General features: G+C 37.4%; 1 protein-coding gene and 3 long non-coding RNA genes across 4 annotated transcripts; 1 reads left to right on the top strand and 3 right to left on the bottom strand.

Moving 5' to 3' along the window:
* Positions 1–230: 230 nt before the first annotated feature.
* LOC103505745 (dentin sialophosphoprotein-like) lies at positions 231–20392 on the bottom strand. The gene is made up of 14 exons (XM_026820997.1): positions 20315–20392; positions 19539–19730; positions 18000–18368; positions 16328–17885; positions 15969–16088; positions 12567–13926; positions 12266–12481; positions 11414–12117; positions 10767–11090; positions 1848–1985; positions 1296–1573; positions 851–1108; positions 650–773; positions 231–426 (listed from the first exon to the last, which is right to left on the bottom strand). Exons 1-14 carry the CDS (start codon positions 20390–20392, stop codon positions 305–307), a joined length of 5841 nt encoding a protein of 1946 aa, XP_026676798.1. The 3' UTR covers positions 231–304.
* Positions 8436–8767, bottom strand: LOC113465979. The gene is made up of 2 exons (XR_003390539.1): positions 8668–8767; positions 8436–8480 (listed from the first exon to the last, which is right to left on the bottom strand). It is a non-coding gene; the product is annotated as an uncharacterized LOC113465979 (long non-coding RNA).
* Positions 10009–10570, bottom strand: LOC113465982. Its single transcript, XR_003390542.1, has 2 exons — positions 10499–10570; positions 10009–10416 (listed from the first exon to the last, which is right to left on the bottom strand). It is a non-coding gene; the product is annotated as an uncharacterized LOC113465982 (long non-coding RNA).
* LOC113465981 lies at positions 10282–10686 on the top strand. Its single transcript, XR_003390541.1, has 2 exons — positions 10282–10349; positions 10432–10686. It is a non-coding gene; the product is annotated as an uncharacterized LOC113465981 (long non-coding RNA).
* Positions 20393–21169: the final 777 nt, after the last annotated feature.

The raw sequence follows: 21169 nt of genomic DNA, 5'->3' as shown, positions 1-21169 counted from the left end.
ATAAAACTAATCATGTTGCCTGCGGATCAGACCTATTGTGAATAAAGGCCCCACGTTTGTAATAATTTAAACCCGTAGATACTCTGGCGGTATCAATTGTGCCAATTTCAGTACGGTAGAATAAATTTCTAGTATTTGCGTTGAAGGGTATTACATTCTCGATTATATCTTCGTTATCCCTGACACTTGTAATTTATGTTTGATCTAACCTCTCTCATTTCTAGGACGGATCTCAACGTTAAGTCCATGCATGGGACACTGGTCGTATGGCTTCAGAACAGTGCTGGATTTGCCAAGTGGACACCTACGGAGGATAAAGTAGAAAAACTACTTGACGCTTTCCGACCAGGTCGGGAGAGAGAACGCGACAAGCTCGAACTTTTGTCGCCCAAAGCGGAACCGAACCCGCAGAACACTCGACTATACCTGGAAACAAAATGAATGTTTTGTATCATGCATCAAACCATACTATGCAATTTGTGAGGAATAATCAGTACAAAACTATTTTGTCTCGGTAGCATATTACATATTATATCCACTAATTCTCAGTACTTTTTTACCATTCTAGTGTCATCCTGGAAAAACTCCACCCAAAACACGGCACCGGGAATTGAACCCGAGACCTTCAGCACGTGATCCCGTCACTTACTCTTCATGTCAGCCGGTGCGGGTTTCACAGAGCCGGTCACATACACCTGGTAACTATCCAGCAGGTTGTTCTCTTTGGCCGCCGCTATAGATCGACTCAAACTAAATCCATACGTTCTCTCCGCCTCTTCATCGTGTAGAATATACTTCTCGTAGCCGCCGCTATAGATCGACTCAAACTAAATCCATACGTTCTCTCCGCCTCTTCGTCGTGTAGAATATACTTCTCGTGCGGCGCAAACTTCATGCACCGCTCTGAGTCTGTGAGCCACTTGAGAGAAACAATCGGTTTGCCTTGGGCAAGGAACAGGAGGAACTTGAGAGAGCGGACAACCTTCTTGGTGACGAGAATATCAGAGGTGATTGGGTTGTCTGTGATGGAGGCGTGGAGAGAAGAGAGGAGAGTGACGTACTTGGCCGTGTTGTCGATCATGGTGAAAGTGACCTTGATTTCTGCACTCTGTGAGAAGAAAACGGATTGAAGTATGTAAAGCTTTGTAGTGTGTAAAATTAACAAGTATTTACTTTCCATGCAACGCGAACGTCCGTGATTGTATTCGATTTTTTGGTTGACCTTATCCAGAATCCGGGCGGTAGATCTGAAGGGAATCTATTACCTTCCTTGATTTGATTTTAAAACCTCTTACCTTGGCTGACGATATGCTCAGTTTCAATCTCCTCTCACTAGCCGATGTAGAGTCAGAGGCAACACTCTCTGAGCTAGAACTGCTGCTCCTCTGTCTTATTAGACTTGACCTCACGCTATGACACGGTGGACCTCTTTGCCTAGGACTTGCCCTGACAGATACATTAGGTAATTCTTTGCCCCTCTTCATTCTCTTGGGTGTACTGGGAGCTTTCATGTTGGTCTCTTCAGTCAGAAGGTCTTTTCTTTTAGTTGCTGACTCTGGTTTCTCAGTTGAACCTGGAACATATTCAAATGCACGTGTAATGCCTCCTCACTTTGTAATATTTTGCTTATTGACGACACGTCAGTTGGATCCTAAAAATATAAGTTTCTTGTACGTATTTACTATTGTAGAAATAGGAATTCCGTCAAATCCACTATTCCACTCAGTATGTCACCAAGTGAAAAACAACAGATAGATTGAATAAAAGTAAAAAGTAACACGTGCTTTTTCATGATCGTAACAGGATAACTACACAAACGATGGGAAATAAACAAATTGGAGACTTACCTTTACAAGGTCTACCCCTAGTGCTTCCTCGAGAGGTGGTCACGACAGAAGTCTGTAACTCATCACTCTCTCCTTTATCTTCAGTTTTCTTGACCCTCTTCTTTGCTGGACTTTCCTTCTTTACATCCTCTTCTGTAGATTTTTTCTTTTCTCGCTTTACAGTCGGTTTCCCTCGTACTGTCGAGCTCTCAGCTTTATCGTGACTACGACTTGCAATACTGTCTTCTTTAGTTTCTACTTTACTTTGATCGCTGTTTTCTTTAGATCCCCGTGATGATTCTTGTACGGGTCTAGTAACTGCTCATGGCCAGGACCAAAATCAGTTTAAACTCGGTTTAAGTTTAACTCTCGGATTGTGGACTCGGCCATTAGCGTGATAGCGTGCTATTGCCATGCAAGTTACTTTACCAAGAGAGCTCAAGGTCCGTTCCCACCTGTCGTGAGTTTCATCCGATTCCCCCCCCGAATGTTCTTGTAGATAGTGTAATAGAACAGTTGCGCTTACGTGGATGAAGTTTCTGAGTCAAAGAGCAGAAAAATGAAACGACTTCTAGATTCCGAGATAAATCAATTAAAAAAATACCGGTAAAACTTGAACTCTGACGTCACGGCATACGCTCTAGTACACGATGACGTCACATCAAATGCCCCGAGCAAAGCTCCCTCGCAGGCAACACATTAATGTGTTTGTGCGCATTTCTACTCCTCCGCAAGCGTGCTTGCTTACTGGCGCTACCTAGCAGCTCCTTTACTCCCCCCCCGTTTTTTTTTTTTTTTTTTTTTTTTTTTTTTGTAAGTTTTCATTGTGTTTTTCAGTGGTCTTATGTGTACACTGTACACCCTTTTGATAAATTGCTACATCTAAAGTGTTCCGGAAACGGAAAGTAAGTAAGTATCTAAAGTGTTTACTTGTCTTGAAACACCTTTTTTTCTCATATTTTTATTATCAAGTCAGTCTTCTCTTATTAAATCCCTCACCTTGAGGTGGTGAGTTCAAAAGGACTGCTTGTAAATAACACTTGTCAACCTTTTCTTTTCCACTTCGATGTAAATAGGAAGATCTTTAATATTTACTTAATTCGTAGTTACGTAATAATATTGTCTTTGTTTAGTTGTTTTTTGATCTCCATTAAATCCTGTATATTTAAGATAATATTTACTCTGTGTTTGTAACTATTAAGATTTTATTTATATTTGTTTAGATATTATATTTATTGACATTGTGCCGTAGCCAAAGTATCCAGAAACAGAGGTTTATTTCAATTAGACCTAAGCAAATATCTTATTGAACAAATGAATGATCTTATTCAATAAGGACCAGGTGGTAGTACATTGTACATGATGAATCTTATATTATAAGAGCAAGATCCATTCACATTTCAACATATGCTCTTATGTATCTTTTATCTTATATTATAAGAACGAGATCAGATAAATCAATTAAAAAAATACCGGTAAAACTTGAACTCTGACGTCACGGCATACGCTCTAGTACACGATGACGTCACATCAAATGCCCCGAGCAAAGCTCCCTCGCAGGCAACACATTAATGTGTTTGTGCGCATTTCTACTCCTCCGCAAGCGTCCTTGCTCGATTCCCCCCCCGAATGTTCTTGTAGATAGTGTAATAGAACAGTTGCGCTTACGTGGATGAAGTTTCTGAGTCAAAGAGCAGAAAAATGAAACGACTTCTAGATTCCGAGATAAATCAATTAAAAAAATACCGGTAAAACTTGAACTCTGACGTCACGGCATACGCTCTAGTACACGATGACGTCACATCAAATGCCCCGAGCAAAGCTCCCTCGCAGGCAACACATTAATGTGTTTGTGCGCATTTCTACTCCTCCGCAAGCGTGCTTGCTTACTGGCGCTACCTAGCGGACGAAAAAGACAACTGCTTGAAGTCTGACGTCACACATCTTTGAACTCTTTCATTAGAATGGAAAATAAAAATTGAATTTCGACCTTTTACAGTTATTTTTTTTCGAAGTTTTGACCTCAGATTTGAATTTTTCACTACTTTTTACGTAGGAATCGACTATTTATTAATATTTTTACCCATTTGCAACTGCTCCATTTCCCATTTCAATGAGAGTGTTCACACTACCACGACACGATTTTTTTCCGAACGACACAATACGTCCTTGTAGGCAATGCAATTTGAATGAGACTGTTACCACTAGGCACGACCCAATTTTTTTCCGAACGACACAATATGTCCTTGTAAGCAGTGCAATTTGAATGCACGACACGATTTCTTTCCGAACGACAAGTGGGAACGGGCCTTTACTCTCGGGTAACATTTAAGGTGGAAACACACACTGGTCTATCTTAGGATCGCTGTTTCACTGTATATTTCTTCATGTCTCACATCCGTGTGGTGTGTGGTTATAAGATCGCCCTTCATCGTGTGGGTTAGCTAGGCTAACTATAGGGCGGCAGAAAAGTTCTGTACCTACTTGTATAACACTAGGTTAGAATTTCAATATAGATTTTTCTCTTCGTTTTGTAGGAATCAACTTTTTTCGGACGTCCTTAACTCTCCACCAGTTTTTTTTTTTTTTTTTTTTTTTTTTTTTTTTTTAAGTTTTTTTTTTTTTTTTTTTGTGTCTTATTGTGTACACTGTACACCCTTTTGATAAATTGCTACATCTAAAGTGTTCCGGAAACGGAAAGTAAGTAAGTATCTAAGTGTTTTACTTGTCTTGAAACACCTTTTTTTCTCATATTTTTATTATCAAGTCAGTCTTTCTCTTATTAAATCCCCCACCTTGAGGTGGTGAGTTCAAAAGGACTGCTTGTAAATAACACTTGTCAACCTTTTCTTTTCCCACTTCGATGTAAATAGGAAGGATTTAATATTTACTTAATTCGTAGTTACGTAATAATATTGTCTTTGTTTAGTTGTTTTTTTGATCTCCATTAAATCCTGTATATTTAAGATATATTACTCTGTGTTTGTAACTATTAAGATTTTATTTATATTTGTTTAGGATATTATATTTATTGACATTGTGCCGTAGCAAAGTAACCCGATCCTGAGATATGATCAATGTTTGCTCGCTAAAATCACCATAAGAAATTCACAGAGAGCAGCGACTGCGGGAGAGAAAACTTTTCCTCGCTCGCGTAATATTTGAGTTTCGTTTATGTTTTTAGTTTGTTAACTACAAGTTCGGCCATGCCTTTTCCACAAGGTTGGCCATGCCTCGGGATGAACTAGTAAGTTATAAGAACGAGATCCATTCACTCATTCACATTTCACATTTCACACACTGATCGCTCTATCTCCTGAACCACAACACCTAGAAAGTTGAAATTTGGTAGGAATATTCCTTTTATGGTCTAGGTGTGCAATAAGAAAGGATTTTGCGAAAATCTAAACCGATCCTGAGATATGATCAATTTTTGATCGCTAAAATCTCCATAAGAAATACACAGAGTGCAGAGACTGCGGGATAGAAATGTTCCGCTCTCGACCAACATTTTGAGTTTCGTTTATGTTTTAATAGGGAGCGCGCAGCGCGACCGTATTTTTTATCATTTTCTACAAGTTCGGCCATGCCTTTTCTACAAGTTTGGCCATGCTTCGGGATGAACTAGCGGGATTCCGGAGCGAAGCGACGGAATTCAGCTAGTAGTTTTCATATATTCATTGTAGACACGTATGTACTCGAATTCGATAAATTCTTATGTAACTCTTCACAAGCTATCTTTATTTTTTCCTTTATTTCTGGATACTTCTCTTGTATTTTCCGTGTGTTTCTTTAAGTCGTGTCCAGCTTTTCCTATTAAATTTATTGTAAAGGAGATGTAAACTTTTGAATTAAATATTTAAACACTTTATTTATCAAATAAAATAGGTATATTCAAGATTTATAGCTATTAGAAATATAAAAGACCTCGGTTTTTTCTCTCCTTTTTTATGACCTTGACAAAAAAAAGTACCAATGTCTAACGTACTTAATAGGTGTCTGAAATAACTTTATTACATAAAAAATCCATGGTAAACTTACTGTTTTTTATAAGATATCCTATGTACAATAATTCAGCAATCAAAACTTCAACATACATTTAATTACATAGGTAGGTATAATACAAAATAAGAAAGTTGGGTGAAGGAAATACTCTTGGTAATGACTTAGTTATATCATTTCTACTTGTATTATTCATAATTAAAATGAAGGTGTTTGCTTAAACTTTAAACAAAAGCCCATTTTACAGTGTTAAATAGTTCCCATATATTGCATACTTTAGTAGATAAATATACAGATATTTAATTATGGGAGGTTGACCTAATGGGCAAGTTCCCAACTATTGAAAACAACAACATATAGGACAGTATATGACAATATTTCTGGCTATTAATTTTATAGCTGCTAGTTCCTTAGTTCTCCCGGCCCCACTCGGGTTGGGCCGGCAGGTAGCTTGTCGGCAAATAGAGGCTAAAGCCCCGTGACTAAAAACCTTAGCTTTAACTTTACGGACAATAAATATGTGAAGGTGTTTGCTTAAACTTTAAACAAAAGCCCATTTTACAGTGTTAAATAGTTCCCATATATTGCATACTTTAGTAGATAAATATAAGTACAGATATTTAATTATGGGAGGTTGACCTAATGGGCAAGTTCCCAACTATTGAAAACAAGAACATATAGGACAGTATATGACAATATTTCTGGCTATTAATTTTATAGCTGCTAGTTCCTAAGTTCTCCCGGCCCCACTCGGGTTGGGCCGGCAGGTAGCTTGTCGGCAAATGGAGGCTAAAGCCCCGTGACTAAAAACCTTAGCTTTAACTTTACGGACAATAAATAGGTCGTTCGCGCATTGAACCCCTTGAAAAAATATTGAAATAAATTAATTTGAACATGACTAAATAGTGGCTCTGGTCCACATTACACTAACTTGACCGCTCAAAGTTGAAATTTATGCTTGACAAAATCCAACTTCTGCTGTAGGATTCCGCTTAGTATAAACTCTTTATTCACTACAGAGGGTTTGGTTCCCGGGACTGACAGAAGTTTCTTGAGTTGAGCGGAATCACTGGGGTCGGTGACTATAATGGAATAGGGGGCCCATGACGAGGGCACCTTAGATAAGAAGGTGCCTCCTGAACACTCGACTATACCTGGAAACAAAATGAATGTTTTGTATCATGCATCAAACCATACTATGCAATTTGTGAGGAATAATCAGTACAGAACTATTTTGTCTCGATAGCATATTACATATTATATCCACTAATTCTCAGTACTTTTTTACCATTCTAGTGTCATCTCGATCTGATTTGTTGATTTTAATCTTTTTAGCCAATCGCTAATGGGTGGGGCCACAACCGGATTTTAAACTCTTCAAATTTAACTCTCAAATGGAACAATCTCTTAATTTTTTGAAATCAACCAATGAGATTGCTTAATCACAGAGTTAAACTTAAACTCTGATTATGGCCCCGTACATTGCTTAGTTGAGTTAAACTTAAACTAAGTTTAAACCGGGATTGTGGCTTCGGCCATGAATCTGAGCGCACGGTAGTGCGCTAGGCCAAGTTCCAGCAAGCACTACCTACTGCTTCGGCCATGAATCTGAGCGCACGGTAGTGCGCTAGGCCAAGTTCCAGCAAGCACTACCTAGTGTATCTTTACACGAATCCATTCATCCGGTAAATCTTTCTCTATCGAAGATAATAATCCATGATTGCAATACTCGAATCACGAATGCTCTAGTATGAATCAGGGATAGTATTCTCTATTCTAAGCGCATCATTGAGAAAAGGGTCAGAATACAACATTTGGGCACTCGGTACTGATAAATGGTTACCTACTGTAAGTTTAGGTATTTAGTTTTAGATTTTATTTTAATTCGCTTCCTTCTCTTCTTCCTCTTTGTTTTGTTGCATTGAGGCCGGTAGTATAGAATTTTCTTTTTACCACGTGCAATATATCGGACTTTTCTCTGTCTAGTAACTGCTCATGGCCAGGACCAAAATCAGTTTAAACTCGGTTTAAGTTTAACTCTCGGATTGTGGACTCGGCCATTAGCGTGATAGCGTGCTATTGCCATGCAAGTTACTTTACCAAGAGAGCTCAAGGTCCGTTCCCACCTGTCGTGAGTTTCATCCGATTCCCCCCCGCTATAGATCGACTCAAACTAAATCCATACGTTCTCTCCGCCTCTTCGTCGTGTAGAATATACTTCTCGTGCGGCGCAAACTTCATACACCGCTCTGAGTCTGTGAGCCACTTGAGAGAAACAATCGGTTTGCCTTGGGCAAGGAACAGGAGGAACTTGAGAGAGCGGACAACCTTCTTGGTGACGAGAATATCAGAGGTGATTGGGTTGTCTGTGATGGAGGCGTGGAGAGAAGAGAGGAGAGTGACGTACTTGGCCGTGTTGTCGATCATGGTGAAAGTGACCTTGATTTCTGCACTCTGTGAGAAGAAAACGGATTGAAGTATTTAAAGCTTTGTAGTGTGTAAAATTAACAAGTATTTACTTTCCATGCAACGCGAACGTCCGTGATTGTATTCGATTTTTTGGTTGACCTTATCCAGAATCCGGGCGGTAGGGAGAGTGACGTACTTGGCCGTGTTGTCGATCATGGTGAAAGTGACCTTGATTTCTGCACTCTGTGAGAAGAAAACGGATTGAAGTATGTAAAGCTTTGTAGTGTGTAAAATTAACAAGTATTTACTTTCCATGCGACGCGAACGTCCGTGATTGTATTCGATTTTTTGGTTGACCTTATCCCGAATCCGGGCGGTAAATCTGAAGGGAATCTATTACCTTCCTTGATTTGATTTTAAAACCTCTTACCTTGGCTGACGATATGCTCAGTTTCAATCTCCTCTCACTAGCCGATGTAGAGTCAGAGGCAACACTCTCTGAGCTAGAACTGCTGCTCCTCTGTCGATATGCTCAGTTTCAATCTCCTCTCACTAGCCGATGTAGAGTCAGAGGCAACACTCTCTGAGCTAGAACTGCTGCTCCTCTGTCTTATTAGACTTGACCTCACGCTATGACACGGTGGACCTCTTTGCCTAGGACTTGCCCTGACAGATACATTAGGTAATTCTTTGCCCCTCTTCATTCTCTTGGGTGTACTGGGAGCTTTCATGTTGGTCTCTTCAGTCAGAAGGTCTTTTCTTTTAGTTGCTGACTCTGGTTTCTCAGTTGAACCTGGAACATATTCAAATGCACGTGTAATGCCTCCTCACTTTGTAATATTTTGCTTATTGACGACACGTCAGTTGGATCCTAAAAATATAAGTTTCTTGTACGTATTTACTATTGTAGAAATAGGAATTCCGTCAAATCCACTATTCCACTCAGTATGTCACCAAGTGAAAAACAACAGATAGATTGAATAAAAGTAAAAAGTAACACGTGCTTTTTCATGATCGTAACAGGATAACTACACAAACGATGGGAAATAAACAAATTGGAGACTTACCTTTACAAGGTCTACCCCTAGTGCTTCCTCGAGAGGTGGTCACGACAGAAGTCTGTAACTCATCACTCTCTCCTTTATCTTCAGTTTTCTTGACCCTCTTCTTTGCTGGACTTTCCTTCTTTACATCCTCTTCTGTAGATCGATTCCCCCCCCGAATGTTCTTGTAGATAGTGTAATAGAACAGTTGCGCTTACGTGGATGAAGTTTCTGAGTCAAAGAGCAGAAAAAATGAACAATGGAATTTTCCTTTTTCTTCTACGACTTCTAGATCCCGAGATAAATCAGTTAAAAAAATACCGGTAAAACTTGAACTCTGACGTCACGGCATACGCTCTAGTACACGATGACGTCACATCAAATGCCCCGAGCAAAGCTCCCTCGCAGGCAACACATTAATGTGTTTGTGCGCATTTCTACTCCTCCGCAAGCGTGCTTGCTTACTGGCGCTACCTAGCGGACGAAAAAGACAACTGCTTGAAGTCTGACGTCACACATCTTTGAACTCTTTCATTAGAATGGAAAATAAAAATTGAATTTCGACCTTAAGGATTTTGCGAAAATCTAAACCGATCCTGAGATATGATCAATTTTTGATCGCTAAAATCTCCATAAGAAATACACAGAGTGCAGAGACTGCGGGATAGAAATGTTCCGCTCTCGACCAACATTTTGAGTTTCGTTTATGTTTTAATAGGGAGCGCGCAGCGCGACCGTATTTTTTATCATTTTCTACAAGTTCGGCCATGCCTTTTCTACAAGTTTGGCCATGCTTCGGGATGAACTAGCGGGATTCCGGAGCGAAGCGACGGAATTCAGCTAGTAGTTTTCATATATTCATTGTAGACACGTATGTACTCGAATTCGATAAATTCTTATGTAACTCTTCACAAGCTATCTTTATTTTTTCCTTTATTTCTGGATACTTCTCTTGTATTTTCCGTGTGTTTCTTTAAGTCGTGTCCAGCTTTTCCTATTAAATTTATTGTAAAGGAGATGTAAACTTTTGAATTAAATATTTAAACACTTTATTTATCAAATAAAATAGGTATATTCAAGATTTATAGCTATTAGAAATATAAAAGACCTCGGTTTTTTCTCTCCTTTTTTATGACCTTGACATAAAATAGGTATATTCAAGATTTATAGCTATTAGAAATATAAAAGACCTCGGTTTTTTCTCTCCTTTTTTATGACCTTGACAAAAAAAGTACCAATGTCTAACGTACTTAATAGGTGTCTGAAATAACTTTATTACATAAAAAATCCATGGTAAACTTACTGTTTTTTATAAGATATCCTATGTACAATAATTCAGCAATCAAAACTTCAACATACATTTAATTACATAGGTAGGTATAATACAAAATAAGAAAGTTGGGTGAAGGAAATACTCTTGGTAATGACTTAGTTATATCATTTCTACTTGTATTATTCATAATTAAAATGAAGGTGTTTTCTGTAGATTTTTTCTTTTCTCGCTTTACAGTCGGTTTCCCTCGTACTGTCGAGCTCTCAGCTTCATCATGACTACGACTTGCAATAGTATCTTCTTTAGTTTCTACTTTACTTTGATCGCTGTTTTCTTTAGATCCCCGTGATGATTCTTGTACGCGACACTTGGTATTTTTCACACTAGCTGATGAGGCTTTCGTTTTATGTTTAAGAATTACTTCAGTGTTGTCCAAAATAACTTGTGGACTGGTTAGTCCATGCAGGATAGCCAGTTCGTTTTGTTTTCTTCTACTTGGTGTTCTAAGAACTTCTGGTTCAGGATGGTACTGATCTCCTGAAATGCAAGGGTCATATTATTAGTAGTAATAGCAAAAGCGATATCCTTGTATAACTGACTCATACCCAGCATTCATAAAAATAATACGAAATGTTGAACCAAAGATACCAAGGTTAGTTACATTGAAAAATACCTACCTACTCGAGAAAGAAATAAATGAAGTCATATCTATATTTAGTGAGAAGAAGACAAAGATACCAAGGTTAGTTACATTGAAAAATACCTACCTTCTCGAGAAAGAAATAAATGAAGTCATATCTATATTTAGTGAGAAGAAATCTCTATAGTCTGTTATTATTGCAATTCTATACAGTTCTTACCTGGTTCAGCTGTATGTAGTTCTTTTCCAGGCGTGGTCTTGGTTGATCTATTGTTCTTGAAACTTGTTTCACTCTTCTCTAAGGTATCCACTGCGCTCTTGCTTTCATTCTTTGTGGTTTTCTTACAACCTCTTGTGCTTCGTAGTGGTTTTGATTGCTTTCCTTGTATACCTTTACTTGGGTTTTCTTCACTTTGTATTATGTTTTCATTAGAATTTTGTGCAATACTTTCATCTATATTGCCTTTTTCTGTTTTCTCACTATGCTCCGTGGTAGATTTTTTATGTAATTCCTTCTGTTCTTTTGTTTCTTTTTTGATGTTGGATTTTGATTCAGGTTCTTCATATCTGGGATTTCTTTTACGTTCTCTAGTAAGTTCTCTTTTGACAGGAATGTTTGATACCTCATCTTTGAGACTAGAACTAGACTTCGGGTTTGTTAAATCTGAACTTTCCAAAGAAATTTCGTCACTTGATTTATCTTTGGTGTCATTCTTTTTGCTTTTAACTGTTCTTTTCGTACGCTCTGAAACTTTGTCTTCAGAGTCCTCTCTTTTTTCATCACTTGTCACTTTTTCTTGTCTTTTTCTCCCTCGCGTTTCTTTCTTTTTGCCGTCGTTTTCATGAGTTTCGTTAGTTTCTTTTTTAGGTTCAACTTCTCGTTTTCCTTTTCTTGTGTTTAATTTCTTTTTCCCTATTTCCTTGGTCTCAACAGAGAAATTGGATGACTCACTATCTTCCTTACGACGACCTCGCAAAGTTCTAACGTTGTTTGATTTCTTTGCAGTACGTTCTGTTGGCAAATCAATAGGCACTACATTATCATTTTAATTTCTTTTTCCCTATTTCCTTGGTCTCAACAGAGAAATTGGATGACTCACTATCTTCCTTACGACGACCTCGCAAAGTTCTAAAATTGTTTGATTTCTTTGCAGTAGGTTCTGTTGGCAAATCAATAGGCACTACATAATCATTACGAGTATCTTCTTTTTTCCTCAGTACCACTTTCCGAGTTATAGCATTAAAAAAGTCTTCATCAGAAGAATTGTTCTCTTGATTTATAGCATTGGTCTTTTTTCCTCAGTACCACTTTCCGAGTTATAGCATTAAAAAAGTCTTCATCAGAAGAATTGTTCTCTTGATTTATAGCATTGGAGCAGCTATCCATGCGCCCAAAACTGACTTTCTGAGTAGCAACGTCAAAGAAATCAGCCGCTAAACATGCGTTGTTTTGAGTGGGAGCCACGAAATATTCATCTGCGCTAGTTGAACCAACACTGACTTTCTGAGTGGCAGCTTGAAAGAAATCCACATCTATCAGATTCTTCTTTTGAGTTGGAGACACACATGATTCATCTGAATCACTTGACGGAACACTACTGGCTTTTTGAGTTGCAGCTTCAAAGAAGTCTTCATTTAAAGCTTTATTTTTCGTTGCAAAATGTTCATCGGCCTCATTGGGAATAGCACTAACTTTTTGTGTTGCTGCTTCAAAGAAATCATCATTTGATGGCGTATTTTGTCGTGTTGATACTACAAAAGATTCATCAGTTTCAATCACTTTTGAAGTTGCGGCTTTAAAGAATTTACCCTCTAAAGGAGTATTTTTCTGAGTTGGAGCTACAAATAAATTGTCTGTGTCACTAGGACCTACACTGGTTTTTTGAGTTGCTGCTTCAAAGAAATCATCATTTGATGGCGTATTTTGTCGTGTTGATGCTACAAAAGATTCATCAGTTTCAATTACTTTTTGAGTAGCAGCTTCAAAGAATTTAGACTCCAAAGGTGTATTTTTCTGAGTTGGAGCTACAAACGAATTGTCTGTGTCACTAGCCCCTACACTGGCTTTTTGAGTTGCTGCTTCAAAGAAATCTTCATTTGATGGCGTATTTTCCTGAGTTGGGGCCACAAAAGATTCATCAGTTTCACTTATTACCATACTGACTTTCTGAGTTGCAATTTCGAAGAAATCTTTATTAATGGGTTTTTGATTTTCAACTGATGCCCTTGATGCGTTAATAGAATTTACATTTTGATTTGTTGCATCATTAATCTCGACAGTACCATGTTTGTTCTTTCCAGTGACAGTGAATTCAAAATCAGAGTCAGTACTATCAGAACCATGATCTGATGATATTCTCTGTCTGGTCAATTTCTTTATCTTTTTGGTAGCTTTTCCAGGTTTTGCTTTCTTTTTTTCAGTCGGTTTATTTTTCAGGGGTTTCGGACCAGTACTTCGTGAACTTGCCTCTGTTTCCTCTTCAATTTGGTTTGATACGTCGGAACTCTTTTTATCTTCTGTTTTCCTTTTCTTATCAAACAATTCAAAATCGCTGGTTGTACTACTGTCTTCATTTACTGGAACAATTTTTTTCGCCTTGGTGTGGTGGTTTACTTCATTATTAATATCTTCATCTTGTACAAACTCAGGACGAATTTCTGTTTCACTTACACTGAACATAGAGGAATTGTTTTCCAAACTGACGCTAGTGTTATTGGGTTTGTTCTGGACAACTGGAAATATAATAAAGCATAGGTAAAAATTTTTAATAGGTAATGTATTTCAGAGTCCAAAGGAAATCTTGACTAACTAGTAACTACTAATGTACATACAGGGCGTCCCAGAATTTATGCTTAAATTGTTTTTCTCGAAGCCTGTTTGAAATTTTGAAAAACAAAAAAACCCGTAACTTTTTGATTAAAAAAAAAAAAAATATTTTGGCAATATCGCGATTCGCGAAAAATTTCGTCAAGTCCTCGAAACGCGGGCCAACTTTAAAATCTTAAATGAGAACCCCCTGTTTGTGATACATCATATCAAAGGTCTTAAGGAACGTAGTACTTTGGTACAAGTGTGAGCTCGATCCAACAACCAGGGACGGAGTTATGGCCTCTTCAAATTTTCATTTTCCCATGTTCTCCCGCCAATAGGGGAAGCACCGAAAATGGGAAATTCATATCGATTGACGATTTGTGCTTCAAATAGGTCTCACTAATGATTCATCTTGAAATTCAGACCCAAAAATGAAATTTAGACTTCCGGCCCTGATGACCTCCGGGGGTGAAAATCGATGTTTCGAAATTTGATTTTTTTGGCCGAATTTCAATGTGAATCATTATTAGTGGGACCTATTTGAAGCACAAATCATCCATCGATATGAATTTCCCATTTTTGGTACTTTCCCTAATGGCGGGAGAACATTGAAAAATGAAAATTTGAGTAGGCCATAACTCCCCTCCTCAATTTCTGGTACACTGACCTGAGACACACATGAAACACAAAACTCATTAGTTGTGAAATCATTTGATAAATGAGGAGTAAATGTAGAGAATTTACAGAATCCCGAGAATGTATTAGACCTAATACAAGCCATTGGACTGCACTAATAATTTAATAATAATAGACTCTTGAGTGTAAGGTAACCACTAGGTAAGGTTAATGCCAGGGGTGTTCTCTACAACCTAACCCTTAGAGCTCCATTATTGTGCTCAAATAAATGAAGACAAAATTCTATACCTCAGCTGGGATTGAACCCTTGCCCCCCTGTTAACCAAGTGAGTGTCTTGACCACTACACCACAGAGACAGGTTGCATTCAGAGGTACCCTGGTTTGATTTCCAAAAATAGGTATTATTTATCCATAGGAAAGCTTGGGGCAAGCAGCTAGTTTGATATTATCAAACATACATTGTGAAAAGTATTAATAATAATAACTTACTTCTTCCTGGTCTGTTGATTGGTTAAGTTCATCATCAATCTGAAATTCCAACAAATGAGACAAAAATTAATTTTATACTGACATTCAAGTGATCTTCAGACAAACCACTTTTTTCTATCTTTATATGTAGTGATTAAAATCATTGTTTCTGTTTAAAATCTAAGTATGGAGTGTACAACTTACAGCATAGAATGTAGCTTCTATATCTCCAAAAACTATATGGGATCCTGATTTGAGTTCATAAACCACATACGGCTTCATAATTTTCTGGAAGAAAAGAAAACATTCTGGACTATTAGGTTTTCCTTGCCCTTGGAATCAATTTAATTTTAAGAAACGTTTTACTAGGTATGCTGCTGTGCTAAGCAAAAACGCCCTATGTCACAAAGCCCTACTTTTGGGAAATCTATACAGCAAACATACGTTTTTGACATACGGCAAAACGTTCTAGTGTGGTTTTTAAGGGGTTTAGGATCCATAACTCCGGCCCTGGTTGACGGATCGAGCTCAAACTTGTGCCAAAGTACTACGTTTCTTGAGACCTTTGATATGATGTATCACAAATAGGGGGTTCTCATTTAAGATTTCAAAGTTGGCCCCCGTTTCGCGGACTTCGCGAAATTTTTCGTGAATCGCGATATTGCCAAAATATCCGCATTAAAAATCAAAAAGTTACGGGTTTTTTCGTTTTTCGAAATTTCAAACAGGCTTCGAGAAAAACAATTTAAGCATAAATTCTGGGACACCCTGTATATATATCCAACGTTTTCTAGTTCTTTAATTTGAAACGACCATCTATAAGCAAGTATATAAAATTAATATCTGATAGGTACTTACTCTTGCTTCCTTTAGGTTTTGGCTCATCCAAGAAGCTGTCTAGTTCCATCTCACTGATATCATAGTTCGTAGTATTTTTGGACGATGCTTCTGTGTTATGATCCAGCAAACTTTGGGATTCTGAAACGATAAGAAATCATGGTAGTTCTCTTTGAAAGATTCTATTGTTACCTAGGCCACTTTGACAGTCGGAACATACACGTGTGAGATTGAAGTTCAACGTATTATTAAGAGTATTTCATAATCTGAGAACTTTAGAAGGTACATTTTCCTGAGGACAAACTAAATAGCGCAGACTGGTATAAGATAGGAAGTAGAATGTTTTAGTGTGGCAACCTTTACTCCTTGGTACAACTCACCTTGAGGTAATAAGTTTGGAGATCCTGTAGGATCCTCTTCATCTATTATTTGCTCATCTTCGCTGATAGTAAATTGTGACTCAGGAGGTTCTTGTTTATCATGCTGTGTGCTAACTTCATTGATAAACTGAGACTCTTCAACAATCTGTGATGTGGCACATTCAAGTTCACTTTTATACAAATCATCAATGCTATTCTGAACTGTGACATCATATGTTGAATTTAGTTCAGCTTTGCGTTTGTCCCTATGACTAGGAGTAGATATTTGTTTAGAAGAGGATGGTTTGTTTAAGCTTTCATGTTGTTTAGTCTGATTTTCAGTATCACTATGAGAGTCTTCGCTTGAGGAACTTACGATAAATCGTTTCTTGTTGCCAACAACCATCCCAATAAAGCTTTCTGAGTTGGTGTCATTGACATTGGTAATATTGGTACTATCTGCCGGTACACCGTTTAAATCAGCAAAAGTATTGTCACTTTCACTAACTAATAGGCCACCTTTGCTTTCTTCAAGTTCATGAGATTTTTTATCAATCTTTCCATTATTTTTCATGTTTTCTATATCTGTAGATGATCCTTCGCTGGGACTTTCTGTTTCTTTTACATTTGCTTTTCTTGACTGTGCAGTTCTTTTCTTTCTCTTTGAACGAGTATTTCTAGAGTAATTTTCTTCATCACTTGTACTTTGAAAATCGTCATCTTCAGTTTTCTTTATGATTTTTTTCTTAGTTTTGGATTTATTTTCATTTTCAGTACCTGCACCCATTTTGTTATCTTTATATAATTCTGGTTCTACATGTTCTTGGTTGATGTTATTCGTATACTGTGTTTCCTGGTTATACATTTCACTATCCCATAGTTTAGATGGGTGATTTTGTTTATTCCTCGATCTTTGAGGTGGAGACATTTGAGTTTCAAGCTCATGGATATCTTGTTTTTTCTTCGATCTTTGAGGTGGAGACATTTGAGTTTCAAGCTCATGGATATCTTGTTTTTTCTTCGATCTTTGAGGTGGAGACATTTGGGTTTCAAGTTCATGGATATCTTGTTTTTTCTTCGATCTTTGAGGTGGAGACATTTGAGTTTCAAGTTCATGGATATCTTGTTTTTTCTTCGATCTTTGAGGTGGAGACATTTGAGTTTCAAGTTCATGGATATCTTGTTTTTTCTTCAATCTTTGAGGTGGAGACATTTGAGTTTCAAGTTCATGGATATCTTGTTTTTTCTTCGATCTTTGAGGTGGAGACATTTGAGTTTCATGTTCATGGATATCTTGTTTTTTCTTCGATATTTGGACGGAAGATTGCTGCGTTTCCAGATCATATATATTTTGCTGCTTCTCTATAATATGTTGCGGAGGTGACCTTTGTGTTTCAAGATCGTAAATATTGTTATGCTTTCTTGGAGGTGAAGATTTTTGAGTTTCTAGATCATGTATTGACGAAAGTTTGTCTTCTACAGCATCTTGCATACTGGTCGATGTATTTCGCGTGCAATCATTGGAATTATTTAGCACGCGAGTTTTGCAGTTCACATTTGATAAATCTTTGCTTGGACTCTGTAAACATAACCAGAAAGTAGCAACTTAATATGACTTACTATCAAACTTGTGAGCATCATGCATTTATTGGGTTTCAGGGCATGCCATCCACAATATTAAAAGAACTCTTACACTAGCAGAATTCCGATTGAAAAACTCAAATTCCGAGTCTGTACTGCTCTCACTCCTGTCATTAAGGTTGTCATCTTCAGTAAAATCTAATGCTGGTAATTTCAACTGATCCCATTTGGAAACGCTGCCAGTAACACAGGATACTAGTGGTGGTACTGGTGGGGTACCTGCCTTGATCTCTATAGCCTCTGCTACCTGAGCAGCTCCGACGCTTGTGTCCAGAAGAGATAGGCTTTGATTGATAACATTGTCATCTGTTACATCCTCCTCAATTTCTGGTACACTGACCTGAGACACACATGAAACACAAAACTCATTAGTTGTGAAATCATTTGATAAATGAGGAGTATTTCCTTTATATTCTTTATCCTTTAGTTTTTGAAATATAGCTCATCAAGAAGCAATCCTGATTTTTTGGACGGTAAGTATGTTTACAGAATTACAGGTTGTTGTGGTAGCAGTCACTGTTGGTCTTAGAACACAGGAATAAAAATCAATGGATCAACAGATATAAGAACAGTTTTTCTCATCTGGTGATTTCAGAAAGTAGTGATCCCCAAGTTCTGCATTCTGTACCTACTTTTCATTGTGTTGGTCTAATGGAGAGTTTAGAGAAAGAAACAGATTCCCTAGATTGGAACTGTTTGTCTCACTGAAAACAATCAGAGATGAGCTAGTGGCACCAAAAAAAAACTCCCCCCCCCCTGCAAAGGTTTTGCCTGACTCCCCCCTTGGTGAATCATTTGATGGGGGATGCTTCAAATTATTAAATTAGGTATAGCAACTGTGGTTCAAGCCATAAAAGGTTATCTTAACAAATATTCTAAGTAATGGAATACTTTTTTACCCACTAGGAAATTGTGTAAAGCTCTACTAAATAGATGGCTGCAACACTTGAAAATATAATGGAAGACTTTAAAGAAGAACCAGAACACAATGAAGAACATCTACAAGCTGACCCTTTTTATGATATAACGGAAGACTTTGAAGAATCAGAACACACCGAAGAAGATGGTCTATTGAATGATAATGTTGGTGTCAAACCATCAGAAAAGAGATTGTAAGTTTCTCATAATATTTGATTTATTACTGCTAAAATGAGACTAAGGACTAGGGCAAGATAAAGAAAAAAGTAAGTAAAGGATAAGTAAAAAAGTTGTAGACAATGACAACCCTACTTTTGGGAAATCTATACAGCAAACATACGTTTTTGACATGCGGCAATACGTTCTAGTGTGGTTTTTAAGGGGTTTAGGATAAAGAAAAAAATATAGGATCATAGGAACCATTTGGCACCAAAAACCAAAGATTGATTTTTTTGACATACAGCATTTTCGCTTAGCATGGCAGTATGGGTGTTGGCAAGTGAAAATAGAATTAATGGTGTTGAAGCACCTGAACTTGATAGTTAACTTTACAGAGGGGCAAACCAAAATTAAAGAAATAGGGCTAATTAAAAAAAGTTGACAATTAAATCTGACTCCAACCCAGTGTTCAACATGCTAATTTATATGCTTGAAGGGGGGGGGGGAAACTTACCCCATCTCTCTTGGTAAGGTTGGTTGATTTCAAGTCTTTAATATAAAAATCATCCACCTCACATTCAATGATGGCATGATGGTAAGAGATAGTGTCTGCTTTCAGACATATATCTGAGTCCTCTGATCTTCCAATTGTGTTCTCTCCAAGCTTCAATAGTTTCTTCTCATTGTTGATTAGTAAGTAAAGAGTCTAAGGGAAAATCAAATGACAACAAATCACTATTAGCTATTGAGGATGCAAGGAACACAATTTTTTTTCTCTCAACATAAATTTCATTCACACAAATTGTACGTATACAAAATTGAAAATACCATAATGGAAATCAAAAATGCTTGAAAAACTGGAAAAGATCATCCACATACTTGAAGCTTAAAGCTCGAAAGGAACAAGAAGCAATTGTCATAAGAAGAAAGAAGATCTATGAAAGAATTAATTGCCAAAGACCTGAGCTGTTCCCTCCTCAGTCAACACAAACTTTAGCTATTCTGCTAAAGTTTTAGACGAGGAGGGTTCAGCTCAAAGTTTATTGAGCTCAAGATTGAATTGTTCTGAAGAATAAAATAAATCCTACATCACAGGCAAAATTTCAAGTCAGTAGAATTATTATCAGGTCTTTGAGATATTTACCTATAGATTGTCCTTCTATAGGTAAATATCCTTTTTTAAAAACTTAATCCCCTTCAAAATCATGACCACCTAAAAATGATCTTTTTTTTGTATTTTAAACTGTAGGTTGCAAGCCCAGAAAGCTATAGAGACCTCTCTGTTCTTACCTTTTGAAGTGTAACACTTGTTTCTGTAGTATTATGGCTCAGTTGTTGAGTTCCAATGTAGTCCAAAAAGTCATCCATTCTATGATCCTGTTGAAGTGCGATCAATGATAAAGATTAGATAGGTAATGAGTGAGGGAAAACAGGTATCATCTACCTACAAACAAAAGGATAAAATAATCTTGGAACTTGGAAAAGTGCAGACTTGCGCGAAAAGCTTTTTCTATTTCTTGAGAAAAGTTTGTAAATTTTAAAAATATCCAAAATGAAATTTGCGCCCAAAAGTGACGGAAGAAGCGCGCGTGCCATCTTCCACACACCGTCCGTGAAATGGCCTTGGCCTTGCTTCACTTCACAAAACACAAAGTAACTCAAGTAATCGCAGTTAAAAAAAAGAGAAAAGGAAGCTGTACGCTGGAACGGACATCACAAAATAGAAATATAATTTAATTTAATAAAATAAACATGACAATGTATATATCCTTTATATTCATTTATCCTTTAGTTTTGTGAACAATATAGCTCATCAAAGAAAGCATCCTGATTTTTTCTGGACGGGTAAGTTATGTTTACACGGTGTTGTGCGGTATGCAGTCAACTAGTTGGTCTTAAGAACACAGGAATACGCATAGGATAAGACACACTAGGATACTGTGGTCGTAACATTAGGAATGAAAAATCAATGGACAACAGATATAAGAAACAGGTTTTTCTCATCTGGTGATTTCAGAAAGTAGTGATCCCCAAGTTCTGCATTCTGTACGCTACCGTACTTTTCATTGTGTTGGGTCTAATGGAGAGTTATTAGGAAAGAACAGATTCCCTGATTTGAACTGTTTGTCTCACTAAAAACAGTCG

This window comes from Diaphorina citri, unplaced genomic scaffold, assembly GCF_000475195.1.
Source record: "Diaphorina citri unplaced genomic scaffold, Diaci psyllid genome assembly version 1.1 scaffold192, whole genome shotgun sequence".
Classification (NCBI taxonomy): Eukaryota; Metazoa; Arthropoda; class Insecta; order Hemiptera; family Psyllidae; genus Diaphorina; species Diaphorina citri.
The sequence above is the reverse complement of the archived record's forward strand: the minus strand, read 5'-3'. Positions and strand labels throughout refer to the sequence as shown.

Coding starts and splice junctions, on each gene's coding strand:
- LOC103505745 (XM_026820997.1), bottom strand. CDS start 20,392: ATGGATGACTTTTTGGACTACATTGGAACTCAACAACTGAGCCATAAT. Junction 19,731..20,314: donor CAAGTGTTACACTTCAAAAG/GTAAGAACAGAG, acceptor ATTTTCCCTTAG/ACTCTTTACTTACTAATCAA. Junction 17,886..17,999: donor TCAATCGGAATTCTGCTAGT/GTAAGAGTTCTT, acceptor TTATGTTTACAG/AGTCCAAGCAAAGATTTATC.